This window comes from Salminus brasiliensis, chromosome 19 (genome assembly GCF_030463535.1).
Source record: "Salminus brasiliensis chromosome 19, fSalBra1.hap2, whole genome shotgun sequence".
NCBI classification, from domain to species: Eukaryota; Metazoa; Chordata; class Actinopteri; order Characiformes; family Bryconidae; genus Salminus; species Salminus brasiliensis.
In genome coordinates, this window is record NC_132896.1 from 13,220,589 (window position 1) to 13,236,394 (window position 15,806).

At 42.4% G+C, this 15,806-nt stretch overlaps 2 protein-coding genes across 3 annotated transcripts in view; one reads left to right on the forward strand and one right to left on the reverse strand.

Moving 5' to 3' along the window:
• Nucleotides 1–285: 285 nt before the first annotated feature.
• gnpda2 (glucosamine-6-phosphate deaminase 2) lies at nt 286–9,176 on the reverse strand. The gene is made up of 7 exons (XM_072662947.1): nt 9,038–9,176; nt 6,963–7,092; nt 5,957–6,058; nt 4,621–4,803; nt 4,188–4,372; nt 3,468–3,642; nt 286–2,095 (listed from the first exon to the last, which is right to left on the reverse strand). Exons 2-7 carry the CDS (start codon nt 7,084–7,086, stop codon nt 2,031–2,033), a joined length of 834 nt encoding a protein of 277 aa, XP_072519048.1. The 5' UTR covers nt 7,087–7,092; nt 9,038–9,176; the 3' UTR covers nt 286–2,030.
• Nucleotides 9,177–9,646: 470 nt separating this feature from the next.
• Nucleotides 9,647–15,806, forward strand: part of frmpd1b (FERM and PDZ domain containing 1b) — a 42,859-nt gene continuing 36,699 nt past the window's right edge. Inside the window, exon 1 of one of the 2 annotated variants that reach the window (XM_072662945.1) lies at nt 9,647–9,843. The gene's annotated coding sequence lies outside the window, so the exon portion shown is untranslated. The remainder of the gene's footprint in view (nt 9,844–15,806) is intronic. The other variant, XM_072662944.1, reaches the window with a different exon arrangement.

A 15,806-nucleotide genomic window follows, 5' to 3' on the forward strand; every position in this document is an offset into this window, starting at 1 on the left:
AAGGGCCCAACAACCTGTATTGAACCCACGACCCTGTCATCAATAGCCCGGTGCGCTAACAGCTGAGCCACCACTGCCCCACCCCTTTATACTCCTCCAGTCCATACATCTCTACAGGGAGTAGGTAAGCTGAATGCAGCTGAATTGCCAGCTAAATGCATTTCTTAGAGGGGGTGTCCACAAACATTTCAAGATTTAGTGTAGGTGCAATGACAGTATTTGAAACTGCAAGTAGTGTTTTGGGTAATGTATAAAGCTTTTAAGCAAAAATCACTCAAAATCAAGTGTCTCTTAACCAAAAATGGCATTTTTTATTACGTGGATATGAAAGGCAGATTTGGCATAAGTACAAATCTGGTATCAGTTTCAGATTAACTAAAGAGGCAGAATGGAATTTATTTTTTAATAAACCAAAAGAAGTCATGTGCCCACTCCAACTTCCACATGCATGGTATAAGCTACAGGTTGAGCAAAAACACTGAAGTCCCAAAATATACCAAAGCAATGCAGTCAAACTATACCATTAAGCTTTAACATGTTGAAATATGAGAGCGAACTATAAAATTAAATGTGCTGGCTGCCAGTGATCTCTTAACAGTTAAAAAAGCAGCCAACACAGGAATAATAAAGGCCAATATATAAAGTTGTAATAAAGAGAAAGTATACAGAACATGCTAAAGAGGCACAGTTCTGTTAAGCAAATGGCACTAAAGTTTGAAACAGAAAACCAATATCACTCAGCTTCCATCATATAACAGACATTTCCATGGATTCCAAGAGTGTCTCAGAGTGAAATAACCTGATTCACTAAAAGTACATTCAGGAGAGACAGTTCGGAAATGTAAGGGGAAAAAAGAAAAAAGAAAAAACAGTTAATGTTGGTCCCTAATAAACACACGTCACTCAAGCTTGGTCTCAAAAATTGTACACCAACTATTTTTTAGCATCCAGGCAATCTAGATCAATGCTTCCCAATCTCAGCCCTGGAAATACAGGAGCCCTTAAGGGTAGCAGGTACCATACAGGTACAGTACTGCCCACACTAAAGAGCTCAGAAGGTCATAATGAACCCGAATACTCTTTGACTCTGTGGTAGTTTAAGCAACACAGCACCCCCTTTTTTAGGGGGTTTCCCCTGTTCAACCAAACCCATCTCAGCTCATGAATGCTGGATTAATTAGCTGAAGCAGTTGTGTAGTAAGTAGTATGAAACTGTATTCTGGGGGAGAAAAACAAAGGAATTAAGACACTTCACTAAAATAAGAGCTTCTTTCTTAATTTGCACGTGAACATAAGCACTGAAGAGTTAACATGAATAAAAGCAATGTGAGTGTTTTAACATTCCAGCATGTGCGTTACAGTAACGACGTGAAAAGGTCGTAACAAAATCCTGTTAAAAGTGTCAGATTGTTACAGGTGGAGATGAATGATCTTCTAAGAGTGCTGAAGTCAACGGAATACAGTACCTCATGTAACCCAGGATTAATAAAATGGAGATCAAAACTTTACCCAAGACAGTACTGAATTGGCTGTAGATGAGCTCACTGCTTCAACTGTAGCACATTCCCCTCACTCCAAATGATAGTACATAGCAGAAGGCATGTAAATTATAGAATGGAAGAAGAAATAAATGATCTTAGACTAAGTATCAGAGCAAAGTGTTAATCAATGAAACCTTGTCCTTGTAACAAAGAATCACCTTCACAGATTTCCCTTAAAACTCACTCATAGTCATGGTCTTTCTTTATAATACTGGCCACCCAGCAGTTTCCAGTTGGCAGGCATTAATTTGCCCTTGATTTGAGTGTGTTTCTGGAGTGCAAGAAGAAAACCACTGCAGATGCAGATCAAACCTATTGATACAAGTCAACAGCTGAGACGCAAAGACATAATGTACTACACAGGTCAGTGGGACATGCTATTCTCGCTCTCGTCTGGAGGTTGCTGTGGTCTCTGAAGCCATATTCTTCTACTGTAAACTGGTGACAATGTAACCGTTCCTCTCCCTCAAGACGCAGCAATGCTCATCCTTAATCCTTGTAGTTCTTCATGCTGTGCATCGGGTCCACCAGCTGATTGTGAACGTGCATTAGTCCTGTCCAATATAAAAGAAATGTAAAAGAAGAAGACATTCAGATATAACTGGGAAGTCTACAAGGATAAGATGTTGATGGTCCGGGTACTGTTATACACAGTGCTTATAGTGAGAAGTCTACTGTAGAAGTTCTAATGTATAAAATATTATCTAAATAAATATATATATTCTTGATCAATTATTAAATCAATACTTCACATGCAAAGACTTGTGGCTGTGGTTCAATTTGTGTTGTGTTTAAACCCCAAACGCTGGATACACTGTATGGACAAAGGGATGGGACACCTGCTCATTCATAGTTTCTTCCGAAATAAGAAGAAAAGGGTTCCCTGAAGGTTCCTCAAAGCATCCTAAAGAGGTTCCTTTACAGTTTCAAACTGAAGAACCTCAAGGATCTTTTCATTATCTTTTTATTTGGGTGACTGGTCATTCTCAGCACAGCGGAGACACAGACATGATGGTGGCGTGTTGGATCTGACACAGCAGTGCAGCTGGAGTTCCTAAACACTGTGTCCACTCACTGCCCACTTGATTAGACACCCCTACATAGTTGGTCCATCCTGTAGATGTAAAGTCTAGACAGGAGGTCGTTTGTTGCTGCACAGTTTGTGTTGGTCATCCTCTAGTATTTCATCAGTGCTCACAGGACTCTACTGTCTGGGTAAGGCTTTCTACTAGATTGCTGGGAGGATCTGATTGCATTCAGAAACCTGTGCATTACGGAGGTCAAGACATTGGATAATCCCCACCCCACTTCATCCCAAATGTACTGAATGAAGCACCATCATTCCCAAGAACACAGTTCCACTGCTCCACAGCTCAATATCGGAGACGGGGGCTTTAAACTCCTCCAGCCCAGGCCTGGCATTAGGCATGGCACCAACAGGTTCATGTCTGTCTGCTCCAGAAAGTTCAACTGTATTGGCCATACTCTTTTACAGGGACTAGACAAGCTGTGTGTGCGCTGCATCTGCACATCTGTGTCAGCAATGGGTGCAACTTAAAGTAGCTGAATGCATTCGTTAAAAGGGGTGTCCACAAACATTTGGACATATAGTGTCCATATATGCTAATCCATGTTGACCCCAAACTTACTGTAGGTTTATCTGTTTGCATACAAGAGTAACAAGATGCAAGAAATTGTGTGGAATCAGAGCAGTAAACAAACATTGCATTGTGTTTACTGAGAGAGAAAATGGAGTGTTCTGTTACACTATTGACAGCAGAAATGCTGTTTTTTAGTCATATGATCTCGCAGGGGTCAAACTGCTCAAGAAAGCGGTCTTTGAGAAAGGAAGACAACAAGAAGCTGTTAAGCCACAGAGTTCAGACCCAGTCAATTTAGTATAGCTCCCAAAACATGCTCACATACCTCTAAAGTACTTTACGGTCTTGACCCTGAGCTCAAGCGTAGCGTCCTCATCGCACACAAAGATGGTACGAGGGTGTTGTTGGAAGGCAGATACTGTCCACATGTGGTTCACTCCTTCCTCTATGGCCTTATAGAGGGCAAAGGCCTTGTGTGCACCAGTGATCAGGATCATTACCTGGAAATGCAATACAACCAGAAGTGGGTTCGCTGCTCAAGCAGTGATGGCTTCTTGAACCAGGCACCTGCAGGTAATGATGTTATTGTGATGATCAGATAATTTGACAAGCGTGGCACTAAAACATTGGGAAATTACACAATTATGACTACAATAGGGCAGTTTTGGCAGACTGTCCAACATCTGTCCACTGGAGATGAATTAGAAATGCTGAGGAAAAACTAAGGGCTTCATGACATAATTATGAAAGAAAAAAACAAATTAATTTAAAATTAATTAATTCTTCCTTTTTTGGATAAAGTCCATTCAGCTCCAGTCCTGGAGTGCTGGTGTGCTGAACAATCTGATGATTTTCCAGGTCCAACATACTTAAATCAGCTCTTATTTGCAAAGTTTAGTAGGTGTGTTTGTTTCAGAGAAATCACCAACCTGGGCAGAACACCAGCACCTCAGGAGTGGCATTGAATATCCCCACCATAGCACACTTCCTCAGCTCAGAATGTCCTCTGTGTCAATTTGTGTGTCCCTTAGTTAGTGGTTTTTACCTCTCTCGCATCCATAACTGTCCCCACACCAACAGTGAGAGTCATAGTGGGGACTTTAGACAGGTCATTCCCAAAAAAGCGAGCATTGGCCACTATAGTGTCCTTAGCCAGAGTCTTCACTCGTGTCCTCGACACCAGACTGGAACCAGGCTCATTAAAGGCAATGTGGCCGTCTGGCCCGATTCCTGCACAACAAAAAAAGGAGAGCAATGGAAAATCATGCAACACATAGTCCAGTCCAGTCCAGTTAGTACCATACATTTAAATGATGACATTATGGCACTGCCTTGAGTCATCCACCAGTAACAGACTATGCCTATTCATTCCATACATGCTTGTCCGCTTGTCTAGATTGCACATGCACTTAACTCATCTGTGTAGTAATGCAATGGTATTTTTAAAGCTTGTGAAACCAGCAGAGTCCTTAGCATACCTCCTACAAACAGCTCGATGCCCCCGGCAGCCGTTATCTTCTGCTCAAATGCTTCACACTCCGCCTGCAAGTCAGCTGCATTGCCGTCCAAAACGTGGGCGTTTTGAGGCTCAATGTCGATGTGCTTGAAGAAGTTGTTCCACATGTAGGAATGATAACTCTCTGGATGGTCTCGAGGCAGACCTGAAGAGAAATAAGTGTTTTAAAGAAAACAGCATTAAACAAATCAGTAAATTATTGGATTCCATAGTAATTGATGACTTATTTACACAAAGCTGATTTTTAGCAGCATACTGTTAAAGTTCTATTAATTAAATGAAAGATTGGATTTTCAGTCCTGTGCAATGTGCTATTCATTAATTTGCCCTGTAACTCCAGATCAAGGTCTGTTATCAGTGGGGTAACTGGCCATTGACATTTGACATGTGGAATGGCGGGGTGCTGTCCAAGGTATGTGTGCACCAGTGTGTTTGTAGGTGCATTTGACTCGACAGATGTTAAGCAATTTGGTTAGCTCTATGGTGGACAATGGGATTATCACTTTCTGTCAGACATTGCTTACTGGGAAACTTTGAAACGCTCCTCATAAAGAGATCAGCACCTAGATATACACAGACCAAATTATTGGGACACCTGCTCATTCATTGGTTGTTCCAAAATTAAGAGTTTATTCTGCCTTTGTTGAAGTAACTGTCTCTACTGTTCAGGGAAGGATTTATACTAGATTTGATTGCATTCAGCATCAAGAGCATTATTGAGGGCAGGATGTTGGATGATCACCACCCCACCTCACCCCCAACTCCCCAATTTATCCCAACAGTATTGGATGGAGCACCATCATTCCAGAAAACTACAGCTCCACAGGTCAGTGCTGGAGGGCTTTATACCCCTCTAACCCACACCTGGCATTAGGTTGATGTTTAGGTTCTTTAGAGAGTCCTATTGTATTGGCAATCCTTCTCTACAGGGACTAGGCAAGCTGTGGGTGAGTATGCATTTGCACATCTGTGTCAGCAATGGCTGCAACTTAAAGCAGCTCAGTGCATCAATGAGACTGTGTGTCCACAAACATTTAGACATACAGTATGAACTTGCACACTCTGGTCATCATTAAATATGGGATGCACTGAGCGATAAAAAAGTAATTATTCATTAGCTCATTTAGCTTTGCACTGTAAAAAATACATCTATGCTACTGTTAAAGGTGCTATTTTTGTCATGTAGACTGGCTGATATGTAGTGTCAGCATGCTATCCTGCAATGCTATTATAACAGAATTACATCCGCTATCAGTAAATGACATCAGAACTCTCTGTAAATAGGCTTCTTGACTCACCAACATACTCATCCATGTTAAAGGTCTTTACATATTTAAAGGAGAGGTCTCCACTCTTGTGATACTCGATCAGCTTCCTATAGCAGCCCAATGGAGTGCTCCCTAAACACACAAATTTGAAAACAAAAGAAAGAAAATGCAGATTAATTCATGTTCACTGGATGTTGTTCATTCTCTAATAGCTTACTTACCACATGATGCTCTTAAAAAATACTAAATAGGATTCCCCTCAGAAGTTCTGTACAGTGCTTCATGTGCTGAAGACTCAAAAAAGCAGGCAGTTCAAGCACAGTACAGAAAAAAAAAAAAAAAAAACACTCCTTCAAGTAGCTTGAGCATGATAGTCTTCTTTTAGATGCTCAAGAGAAACTAGATGCATTAGGAGAAACTCATTTTAAAGCGTAATGGTCTTTAAATGAGATTATATAATCACCAAATACTGGATAGTTGGCTATAAATCTTGATATTTATAGGTTGTACTTTTTAAATATCTTATCCAAAATAAGATACAATAAGCTTGAAAGAACAGCATTTACAGGTTGCATAACTGCAAACTGCATATTGGCAAAGTTTTAGAACTACGAAAAAATACAAATGGCCACAGTGCAGAAACACGTGCAGGTAGGGTAGCATAATCACATATCTGGCTGGGCTTCACCAAACAGCTTTTTAACTGGTGGTTAAAGTTCACGTTTCAGAGCAGTGACAAAATTGCCACAGTTTAGAAACAAAAAGTGCTTCTGCAGCAATTTCACTTTAAGGTACTAAACTTAAATGTCTAACCTCTAAACAAGCTCATCTTTTTGGTCTCAGAATCTAATGTAAAAGGTCCATTAAATGTCTTTAGGGCTGGCTTTTACTTGTGGTTTAAACATTTGGTTTCATAACAAAGAAACAAAAATGTTCTATGTTAAAAAATACATTAATTTGTGTTATTAAAATAACATTAATAACAAAAAAGGAAGGATAAAACTGTCCTGTATCATTATAATCATCATTAACTTACCTGTTGGCAGGCCTAGAGTGAAGTATCTGTCTGCGCTGGGCTTGAAATGGACAATTCGGTTGCGGATGTATTTGGCAGCCCACTCACTGGCCAGGTCATAGTCATCAAGAATCACAAGTCTCATGATTTACTTTAAAAAGAGAGGAGTAAAAATCAATAATGAATCAATGTCCTTTCAAGATGATTAAATCCTGAACTAGAAAAGGGGGTTACACAAAGTTCCGCAAATACAAGACTGATGGAAAATCCATTTGCATAACTGTGCAAAACATAAGGAAAACATTTAGCAATAAACTATTATAATTACACAATGATAAATAATTTATCAATGATAAAAACACATTCAACACCTGTGTGTTAAAGCAACATCTGTCAATCACTTATGAAAGACTACTGTAAAACACATCATCAATTCCTGTAATAATGGATTGAGGAGGATGGAAACAAGTGGAGGGGAAAGTGATAGGCAAGTGTGCCATCGTCTAAAGGCGAATTACACAATGACCGACTTTGAAAAAATCCAGACAATAGAGGTCACATCTGCAGCCATGGACGAGCCATCAGGGATGGATACTTTGATTTGTATTTGATCTGTTTTTATTATCTGCAAAATTTCATTTTATTTTGTCTACTTTTTTGTATTGTTCATTATTAATTTTGTTTTATTTAGTTTTATTATTTACCTTTTATCAGTATTTTAAAATTAAATATGTATTTTCATTATTAGAATTATTATTATTATTTCTCTTTATCCTATACTTTTATCAATCGCCTGTGAGACACCTTGAATTTCTGAATTTTGTCTGAAAGGTGCTATAAAAATAAAGTTTGATCTCATGGCCAGCATCTGCTCGTAGCTGGTGTCAGATGGTCTAAGCTGGTCTTTAATTAGGGTGGTGGTTGAAAAGCTGGTCTTCCAGGTGAAGCCTGAATCCTCTTAAGTAGATATAGAATATAGTAGATATGTATTGAAATCTATGTCCAGATCTATATAGAGATCCAGATCATATCAAGCATCGTGATGAACGATTCTAGGTACGTGTGCACCAGTGTGTAGATGCATTTGACTCGACAGATGTTAAGCAATTTGGTTAGCTCTGTGGTGGATTCATGGTGGTGGGCTTAATGGGATTTCATAACTTTCTGTCTGACATTGCTTACTGGGAAACTTTGAAACGCTACTCATAAAGATATCAACACCAAGATATACACTATATGAACCAACGTATTGGGACACCTGCTCATTCATTGGTTGTTCCAAAATTAAGAGTTTTTTTTTTTTTTTGGAGTAACTGTCTCTACTGTTCAGTGAAGGACGTCTACTAGATTTGATTGCAGTCAGAATCAAGAGCGTTATTGAGGTCAGGATGTTAGATGATCACCACCCCACCTCACCTCACCCCACCCCACCCCACACTCCCCAGTTTATCCCAACAGTATGGATAGGTGAAGCCTGAATCCTCTTAAGTAGTCATATATGTAGATATGTATAGAAATCTATGTCGAGATCTATATAGAGATCCAGATCATATCAAGCATCGTGATGAACGATTCTAGCCATATCGCCCAGCCTCACTTTAGAGATGCAGCCCACAACACAAATAAAAGATGGGCGACCTCAAACTGGTGCTTTTTTGGCCACATGTTCCCTCAGCTGAGTAAACCGTTCCTTCAGATTAGAGGACTTGTTAGTTAAACTGAGACGATTTATTAAAATGGGGAAACTGATTTTTAAATCAATTAAACTATTTAATAAATCCAGGCACGAAATGAGAACTGTTAAACTGGCACCGTTTTTATTTAACCACTCACACTTCAGTACTGCACATTTTAATCACCAGCTTTACCTACAACACAGAAGACCTTTTAACCCGAGACATTTCCACAATATGGCCTGAATAAAGACCCCTCCTGGGGCACAGCCCGGGGAGACCTGCTGAAGTTCCCTCTCCTGCAGTTCAGCTAGTGCTAGCTATCTCTCCGCATAAATATCTCACATAAATGTAGTGCTAAATTATCGGGACATGCTGCACAACAACGAAGCAATGATGCCTGTAAAACAGCATTTTTCTTACCGTGGAAAAAAACCCACTCCAGCGGCGTCTCACGGCGGGTTGAATGGAGCGCAGTGTTTTTGTACACCTGATCATGTGATGGCTTTCCGGTCATATGCTCTGACGTCACGCGGCGGCTCCTCCGTCTGTCGGTGTATGGTGGTCGAGCACGTTCAAACATCCTAAAAGCCAGACGTGCAGCACGCGATTGCGAAATGAAAATGTAGGTTAATTACAGTCAGTTAATAAAATGCAACATTTGAGACATCAGTTATTAAGCAAGACGCGAATCTCAGCACCCGTGAATGGGAATGAACCCACTGATTATATGCATGTTCTAGGCTGCACACTTCTGCAGAAGCTCGTGCAAATGGCCCGATTATATTCATTATATTTTTTTTTTTCTCGCGACATTCTATTTTTAATGTGTAGGCTACCCAGGCTGACCTTGCAACGCGAGCCCTGGGGGCAGAAGGGCAGAGAGAGAGAGAGAGAGAGAGAGAGAGAGAGAGAGAGAGAGAGAGATGCGTGACGCGTGATGGAGAGAGAGATGGAGAAGGCAGGAGGGGAGGGGATAGGTTAGGAGGGGGTGGGGTGGCCCAGCTAGCCCTCGCAGGATTAAGTCCTTCTGCTGACAGCATCCAGTCCAAGCCCTACCCCTTACACACACACACACACACACGCGCGCGCGCGCACGCCCGCCCGCCGCGCTGCATCCTTGTCCCACGCTCGGATTCGGCTCAAATCTGACACCTCCGGCTGCCCGCACAACCTCCGCTCCATACATACCCATTCACACAGCCAGTGGTCCCACCTACAGCGACGAGGTGAGTGCAGGCAGGTCTCGCCTCTGTAAATGTGTGCCGCTAGCTGAACGATCTCTGTTGGTAAATAGCATGGAGGCCCATGCATGGCGATGCACCTTGCATAAACAACGAGGGCTTTAGCCTGCGCTGGATGTAGCTGTGCGGTTCGCTTTAGCCTACAGGCTATACATGCTGCACGAGCCGCACACATGTGTGTCCTTTTAAAGGGAGCACATGGGAAAGACCCCAAGTCGGATTAAGATTACTGGAGACGACAACAAAAGATTGACCAGTTTTCCTTCGTTAGTGCCAAAATTCAGAAGATGACTTCTTGAGGAGCACTGAAACATGAGGTATCTGAGGCAGTGCGGTGCTCCCTTTGAAAACGTTATTTATGTGTCGTATTTATTCAGAGCCTAGAAAATGAAATAGTAGCGATGTGTTGTCAGTCTGAAACGGGACATCGTTTAAATTGTACGGGTTTTTTGTAGATGTTGGTTAACAGGCTGTGGGTTGCGTCTGTGAGAGACGGGCTGTTCTCATTGTTTGGCTGGCCAGTGCTGCTGCTGCTGCTGCTGCTGCTCGCTCGTGGGGAGAAGCCCCTCGCGTCGGTGGAAAACTACACTGGGGCTTTTGTGTGAGGGCGCTGAAACCAGCGCTGAAACGGACCCACACTGATTTTAGTCAAATAAAAAAATGGCCTCGAGGTGGAGATTCCTGTAAACCATGTGAGGATATTTGCTAGACCAAGTGTACCACAAGACGCGTGCAGAAAGTGGTGCTGTGCTGAGCGGCTGAGGCGTGGCTCAGTGTCCCACACTCACTCTCTCTGTGGGGCTTGGAGGCTTGGGCTGCATGCTTAATGCAGGGGGGCTGCTGCTAGACTGGAGTTTAGGTCGGGGTGAAGAGTCTGAGGTCAGCATTCAGTATAGCTGTTGATATTTTGTCAATTGAAGTGTTATTATATATGGATGGGCTGTGTAGAGGGATCCTCGGTTTCTGTATGTGTGGACATGTGTGTATATTTAGTGCTGTCCATTTGTGCTGTCCTGCTGTAAACCTGAGCCTCAGAGTGTCTTGGCATGTTGTGCAAATGACATTGCGTTTGAGTTAGGATTAGATGTTGGGTTGATGTTAGGCTTTGGTTTAGAATGATGATTAGTATTAATAATAAAAAAAAATAATAATAATAATGGCCAGCATCTGCTGGTAGCTGGTTTCAGATGGTCTAAGCTGGTCTTTGATGGTCGAGATGGTTGAAAAGCTGGTCATCCAGGTGACAACATAGCCTACACTCTTAATAAAAAGGGTGCTACTAAAGGTAAGAACCATTTTGCATTTCTTTTAATAAAGAGAAGGTAGAAAAGACAAGGTTTAAAAGTATTTAAACCTTTAAAATATTCAACACACATGATTCTTTGTGGAAGAAGTGGCTCTTCTATGGCATTGCTCAAATAACAGTTTGTAGTACCTATGTTTTTGGGCATTTGGGAAAATTGAAGTGTAGTGTATTTATTTATTTATTTTTTTTTTTTTATTTTTTTTGTGATTGGATGACCCGCTTTTCAGCCCCCTTCACACATCAAAGACCTGCTTAGACCCTGTGCATACTGTTATTAAGCTAATTAAGAAGGTTAACCATCTTGGCTTATGACCAGCATGGGTGTGATTTGTATTTGAGTTTGATGGACTTGCCAGTCTGTCAGTTTGGTATACTGGTGGACCAGCATGGTCAGGCTGGTCATGCTGGTCAACTCTCGGCTAACTTGGTCAGGTAGGACATGCTGGTAGACCAGCTAAACCATCAGACTCGACTCATGATATTCTTTGCTGGTCAAGGGCTAAGCTGGTCAGCCAGGCTGATGTTATCTAATACACACAGTGATCTAGCTAAGCAAAGTTTGAAATTGTCTTGATTCTACAGAGCTACGCTGATCATCCCAGAATTTTTTCTAAAGCCCGATAACAGCATATGCCCCACAAAACACAAATCCATAAATCCATGTGCCTTCAGACAGTTGACAGTACTTATTGCTTTAGAGGTCTTCCCAGTTTATCTAACCACTGGACCAATTAAGACTTCACACAAATTCACCACTGTTACTTTTAGAAAAACGGGCTTGTACGCAACACTTGCTTGCATTGAGGACTGGCTGCTAATTCTAAATACAGTGTATACAATAAACTCTTAGTATTGGCCATAAGATCCATTGACTTAGTGGCCTGAGTGGCAAAATTGTGTATCTGCCTATCCCTGCCTTCAGAAAAAGGCCTCAGTCAAGCAGCAAATTTACCACAGTGAGGAACGAATCATGTTAAGCCCAAAAAAACAATAATAAATCATGTTGCTTTTCTGGCTTGTGATTCGACACAGTTAAACTGATACGGCATTGAAATCAGTACGCTCTTGCATCAAAGATATTTATTCTTTTGCATTTATTGGAAGTTATTTGCATGTCCACTGTGAAGAAAGCCACAGTTTTGTCACCATGATACAAATGTAAACAACTCAGCAGTGTATGGCTGGGGTGTGGGGTGTCTGTATTTCATGTTAGAGTGTGACTTTGCATGTGGAAGTGCTGTGTAACTGTGCAACACTGCTGCTGTGTGTGTGTGTGTGTGTGTGTGTGTGTGTGTGTGTGTGTGTGTGTGTGTGTGTGTGTGTGTGTGTGTGTTTATTTATTGCTCCGGGGTCTGTGTCATGACTCACTGATGAATGAGGAACATGTGATGAATCTGACTGGAAACATCCCGGCAGTTACTTGCACATCAGGAAATTCTCTCTCTCTCTATCTCTCTCTCTATCTCTCTCTCTATCTCTCTCTCTATCTCTCTCTGTCTGTTCCTCTCTTTATCTATCTATCTCTTTCTCTCTCACACGTGCGGACATATGGGACCAGACATTTGAGACTGTGTGGAGAATTGATTGGCCACCTCTCTCTCGCCTCCTGTTTCTGTACACACTCGCCAAAATGCAGCTGCTTTCTCTTACACAAGCAAGCCCACCTTTCCAGACAGACAGATACTGACTTTTAGAACAAGGCCTGGTGGCGCACCCAGACCAGGTACCAGGTTGTCTACTTAATCAGCTCATCAATCACTTTATTAACCAGTTTATGTTAATTGTAGCACTGACTGGAGTGATCCCGGCTAAAAGTGTGTACTTTTTATTTTTTTTTAATGAACGGAACAAAAGGTCCTCGCAGTCTTTCCAGCTGTCTCTAAGCAAACAGGCCCGCACACGAATGCCGTGCTGCATCTTCAAAGCCTCTCCACTCGCCCATTCATCAGACAAAAGGCATAAACTCAGAACCTGCACATGTGCACTATTAATCACCAAATGGTGCTGAGATTAAAAGCGTGCGGGGGCCCAAAAGTCCTTGGTCATCGTCGATGTTGGAATTGAATTGAGAGGCACATGGGAGGTTCTGTCTTTATTATGCTAATGGAATGCTTTGACAGACGGGCTTGTATAAAGAGCAGATAGATTTAATTAATGTAACAGAGGAAATGCAGAATCATTAGCCACACCAACTTAAATTTGCTGCGCAGCAGAGCCAGAAACAAAAAGGAGAAATTCAGTGGGAGCCGTCCGTGCTAGAAGTCGTGTTAGATGCTGCATTTCTAAGCAGTTTGACCTAGTTATGGTTCGACTGTATGAACAGCATGTAATTTTGATATGCACCGCTTTTTTTAAATTGCTGTTGCCAGCGTCAGTAGTTCCAGTGCCAGTTTAACCACATTCTTATCTTTCCTTACTCAGGTGACATATTAGCCAGACTTTCTATTAGATTGTGGACCATTGCTGTGCAGATTTGATTGCGAGAAGAGCATTGCTGAGGTCAGGATGTTGAGGACCCTCAACTCATCCCGAAAGTACTGGATGGAGCACCATCCTTCAAGGGATCACCGTTCCACTGCTCCACAGCTCATAGGGCTCCATAGAGCACCATTAGCACAACACAATGCCGGGGGGTCGGGGAGGGGGGGCTTATACCGCTCTAGCCCATGCCTGGAATTAGGCATGGTGCCAGTAGGTTCATGTTTAGCTGCTCCAGAGAGGCCTATTCTACTGGCAGTGCTTCTCTACAGCGACATGAACACATTCCTTGGAAGAGATGTCCACAAACTTTTGGACATATAGTGTTTCAAAAGGAAGTCTGTACTTGTGGATCACAGGGTGTAAAGGTGCTCGGAAAGCCAATGGAGCGGCTAAAAGGCTAACAGAGAAGTGAATGCCAGGTGTGGGCCCCCCAGCATTGAGCTGTGGAGCAGTGGAACTGTGTTCTCTGGAATGATGGTGCTCCATCCAATACGTCTGGGAAGAGTTGGCGAGTCAAGGATGATGGTGATCATCCCAACATCCTCACCTCACTGACTCTCAGACCTTGTCGCTGAATGCAGTTGAACCGTCACAGCAATGCTCCAAAATCTAGTGGAAGTTAGATGGAAGTTAGTGGAGTTTAACCAGATTACAGAGCAGCTGTCCCAATACTTTTGTCTGTATAGTGTATCATAGCAAAACAGTACTTTAGAAAGTGATTGTTTACCAGGATATGTTTTATAGCTTTATATCATGATGTCTTTTTGTCCAGTAAAGTATTTTGGACTCCTGCAAACCTTGTTTAGAATAGTAGAATCAGGTTCCTCGATTTACAAGTCAGTAGATTATGCGAATGCTAATACTGTATCATGCATAGTAGCTTTGTTTGGATGAGTTATCACCGTGTCCCTTATCTTGTCGCCCTCTCCCACTGTAGGGTGGAAGGTATCTTTTGCCCCTAGTCTCTCCTGTGTCCACCATGGGTTAATTAACACTGGCCTGCTCTCACCCCTCCCTGATTCTGCGCTGTTCAGCACAGCACCGTCTGCTCCAGCTTGGCTAGCTCTGGCAGGGCCTGCGCTGACACACAGCGGTTTCAATTGGATTTAAATGCACAGAGCACTGACCAACTGCCAGAGCTTACAGCTTACAAAGCCAGTTCCAAGAGCGACGGAGACAACAAGAGTGAGACAGCGAAGCAGGGGGAGAGGAGAGTGAGAACGGTGGGGGTGGGGGTGGGGGTGGCGGTAGGGGGTGGCGGTAGGGGTTGGAGTGAGGAAACGGGGCAGCAGTGTGACAGCGGAAGAGAAGAGAGGCAGAGCAAGAGGGAGAGAAGATTGAAGTGAATGGATGAATGTGTGAGTCCAGATGGCCGTTGTGTGTATTTCTTGTGTTTTGGATGAGTAACTCTAGGGTGTGGGCAGTATGACGATTACGTTGTTGGTGGTGGTGGTGGTGGTGTTATCGGGTGACGTATGTCACAGTGTGCTTGTCGGACTGTATCAGGAGCATGTGTCATAAAAAGACTGTTAACAACAACCGGTGTACAGTAAGAAAAGCTGATTGAGTGTTAATGAAATAGGACAATGCATCCAGGTTAACAGGCAGTGCATTAATTATCATGTTTCATTTTATTGCATTATTTGACCCAAAGCACCAATCACCAGCCCAATGGAGCATGCTCAGGTCATGAGCCCCACTCCATCGGCCTCCCAGCACTAGAGTAGTTCAGTAGATTATGCAACAGCAGGGATACAGTGTTCAGTTTGTCTCCCATTTGTTTTGTTCATAATATTGTGAGATATCGAATCATGAACCTTGACGGTATCGCTCCACCCCTGTATTGTAAGTACAGGGGGTAAAGGGTCTCAGTGGTTAAGGCGCTGGGTTGTTAATCACGTAGTTGTAGGTTCGATACCCTTAATGCCAAGCTGCCACTGTTGGGCTCTAGGTCAAGGCCCTTAACCTTGTCCCATAGCATGGCTGAAACTGCCCCATGTGACCCAGCTTTCCAATATTTTCAAGCTTGTGAACTGGGATATTGTGAAGAGAGCACTTTCATTGTACTGTGCAAGTTTAGAATCACAATAATGGGACCTCTATTATTTATATTATTTATATTAATTATTTAGTTACTATATTATATAGTAACTGTCTCTGC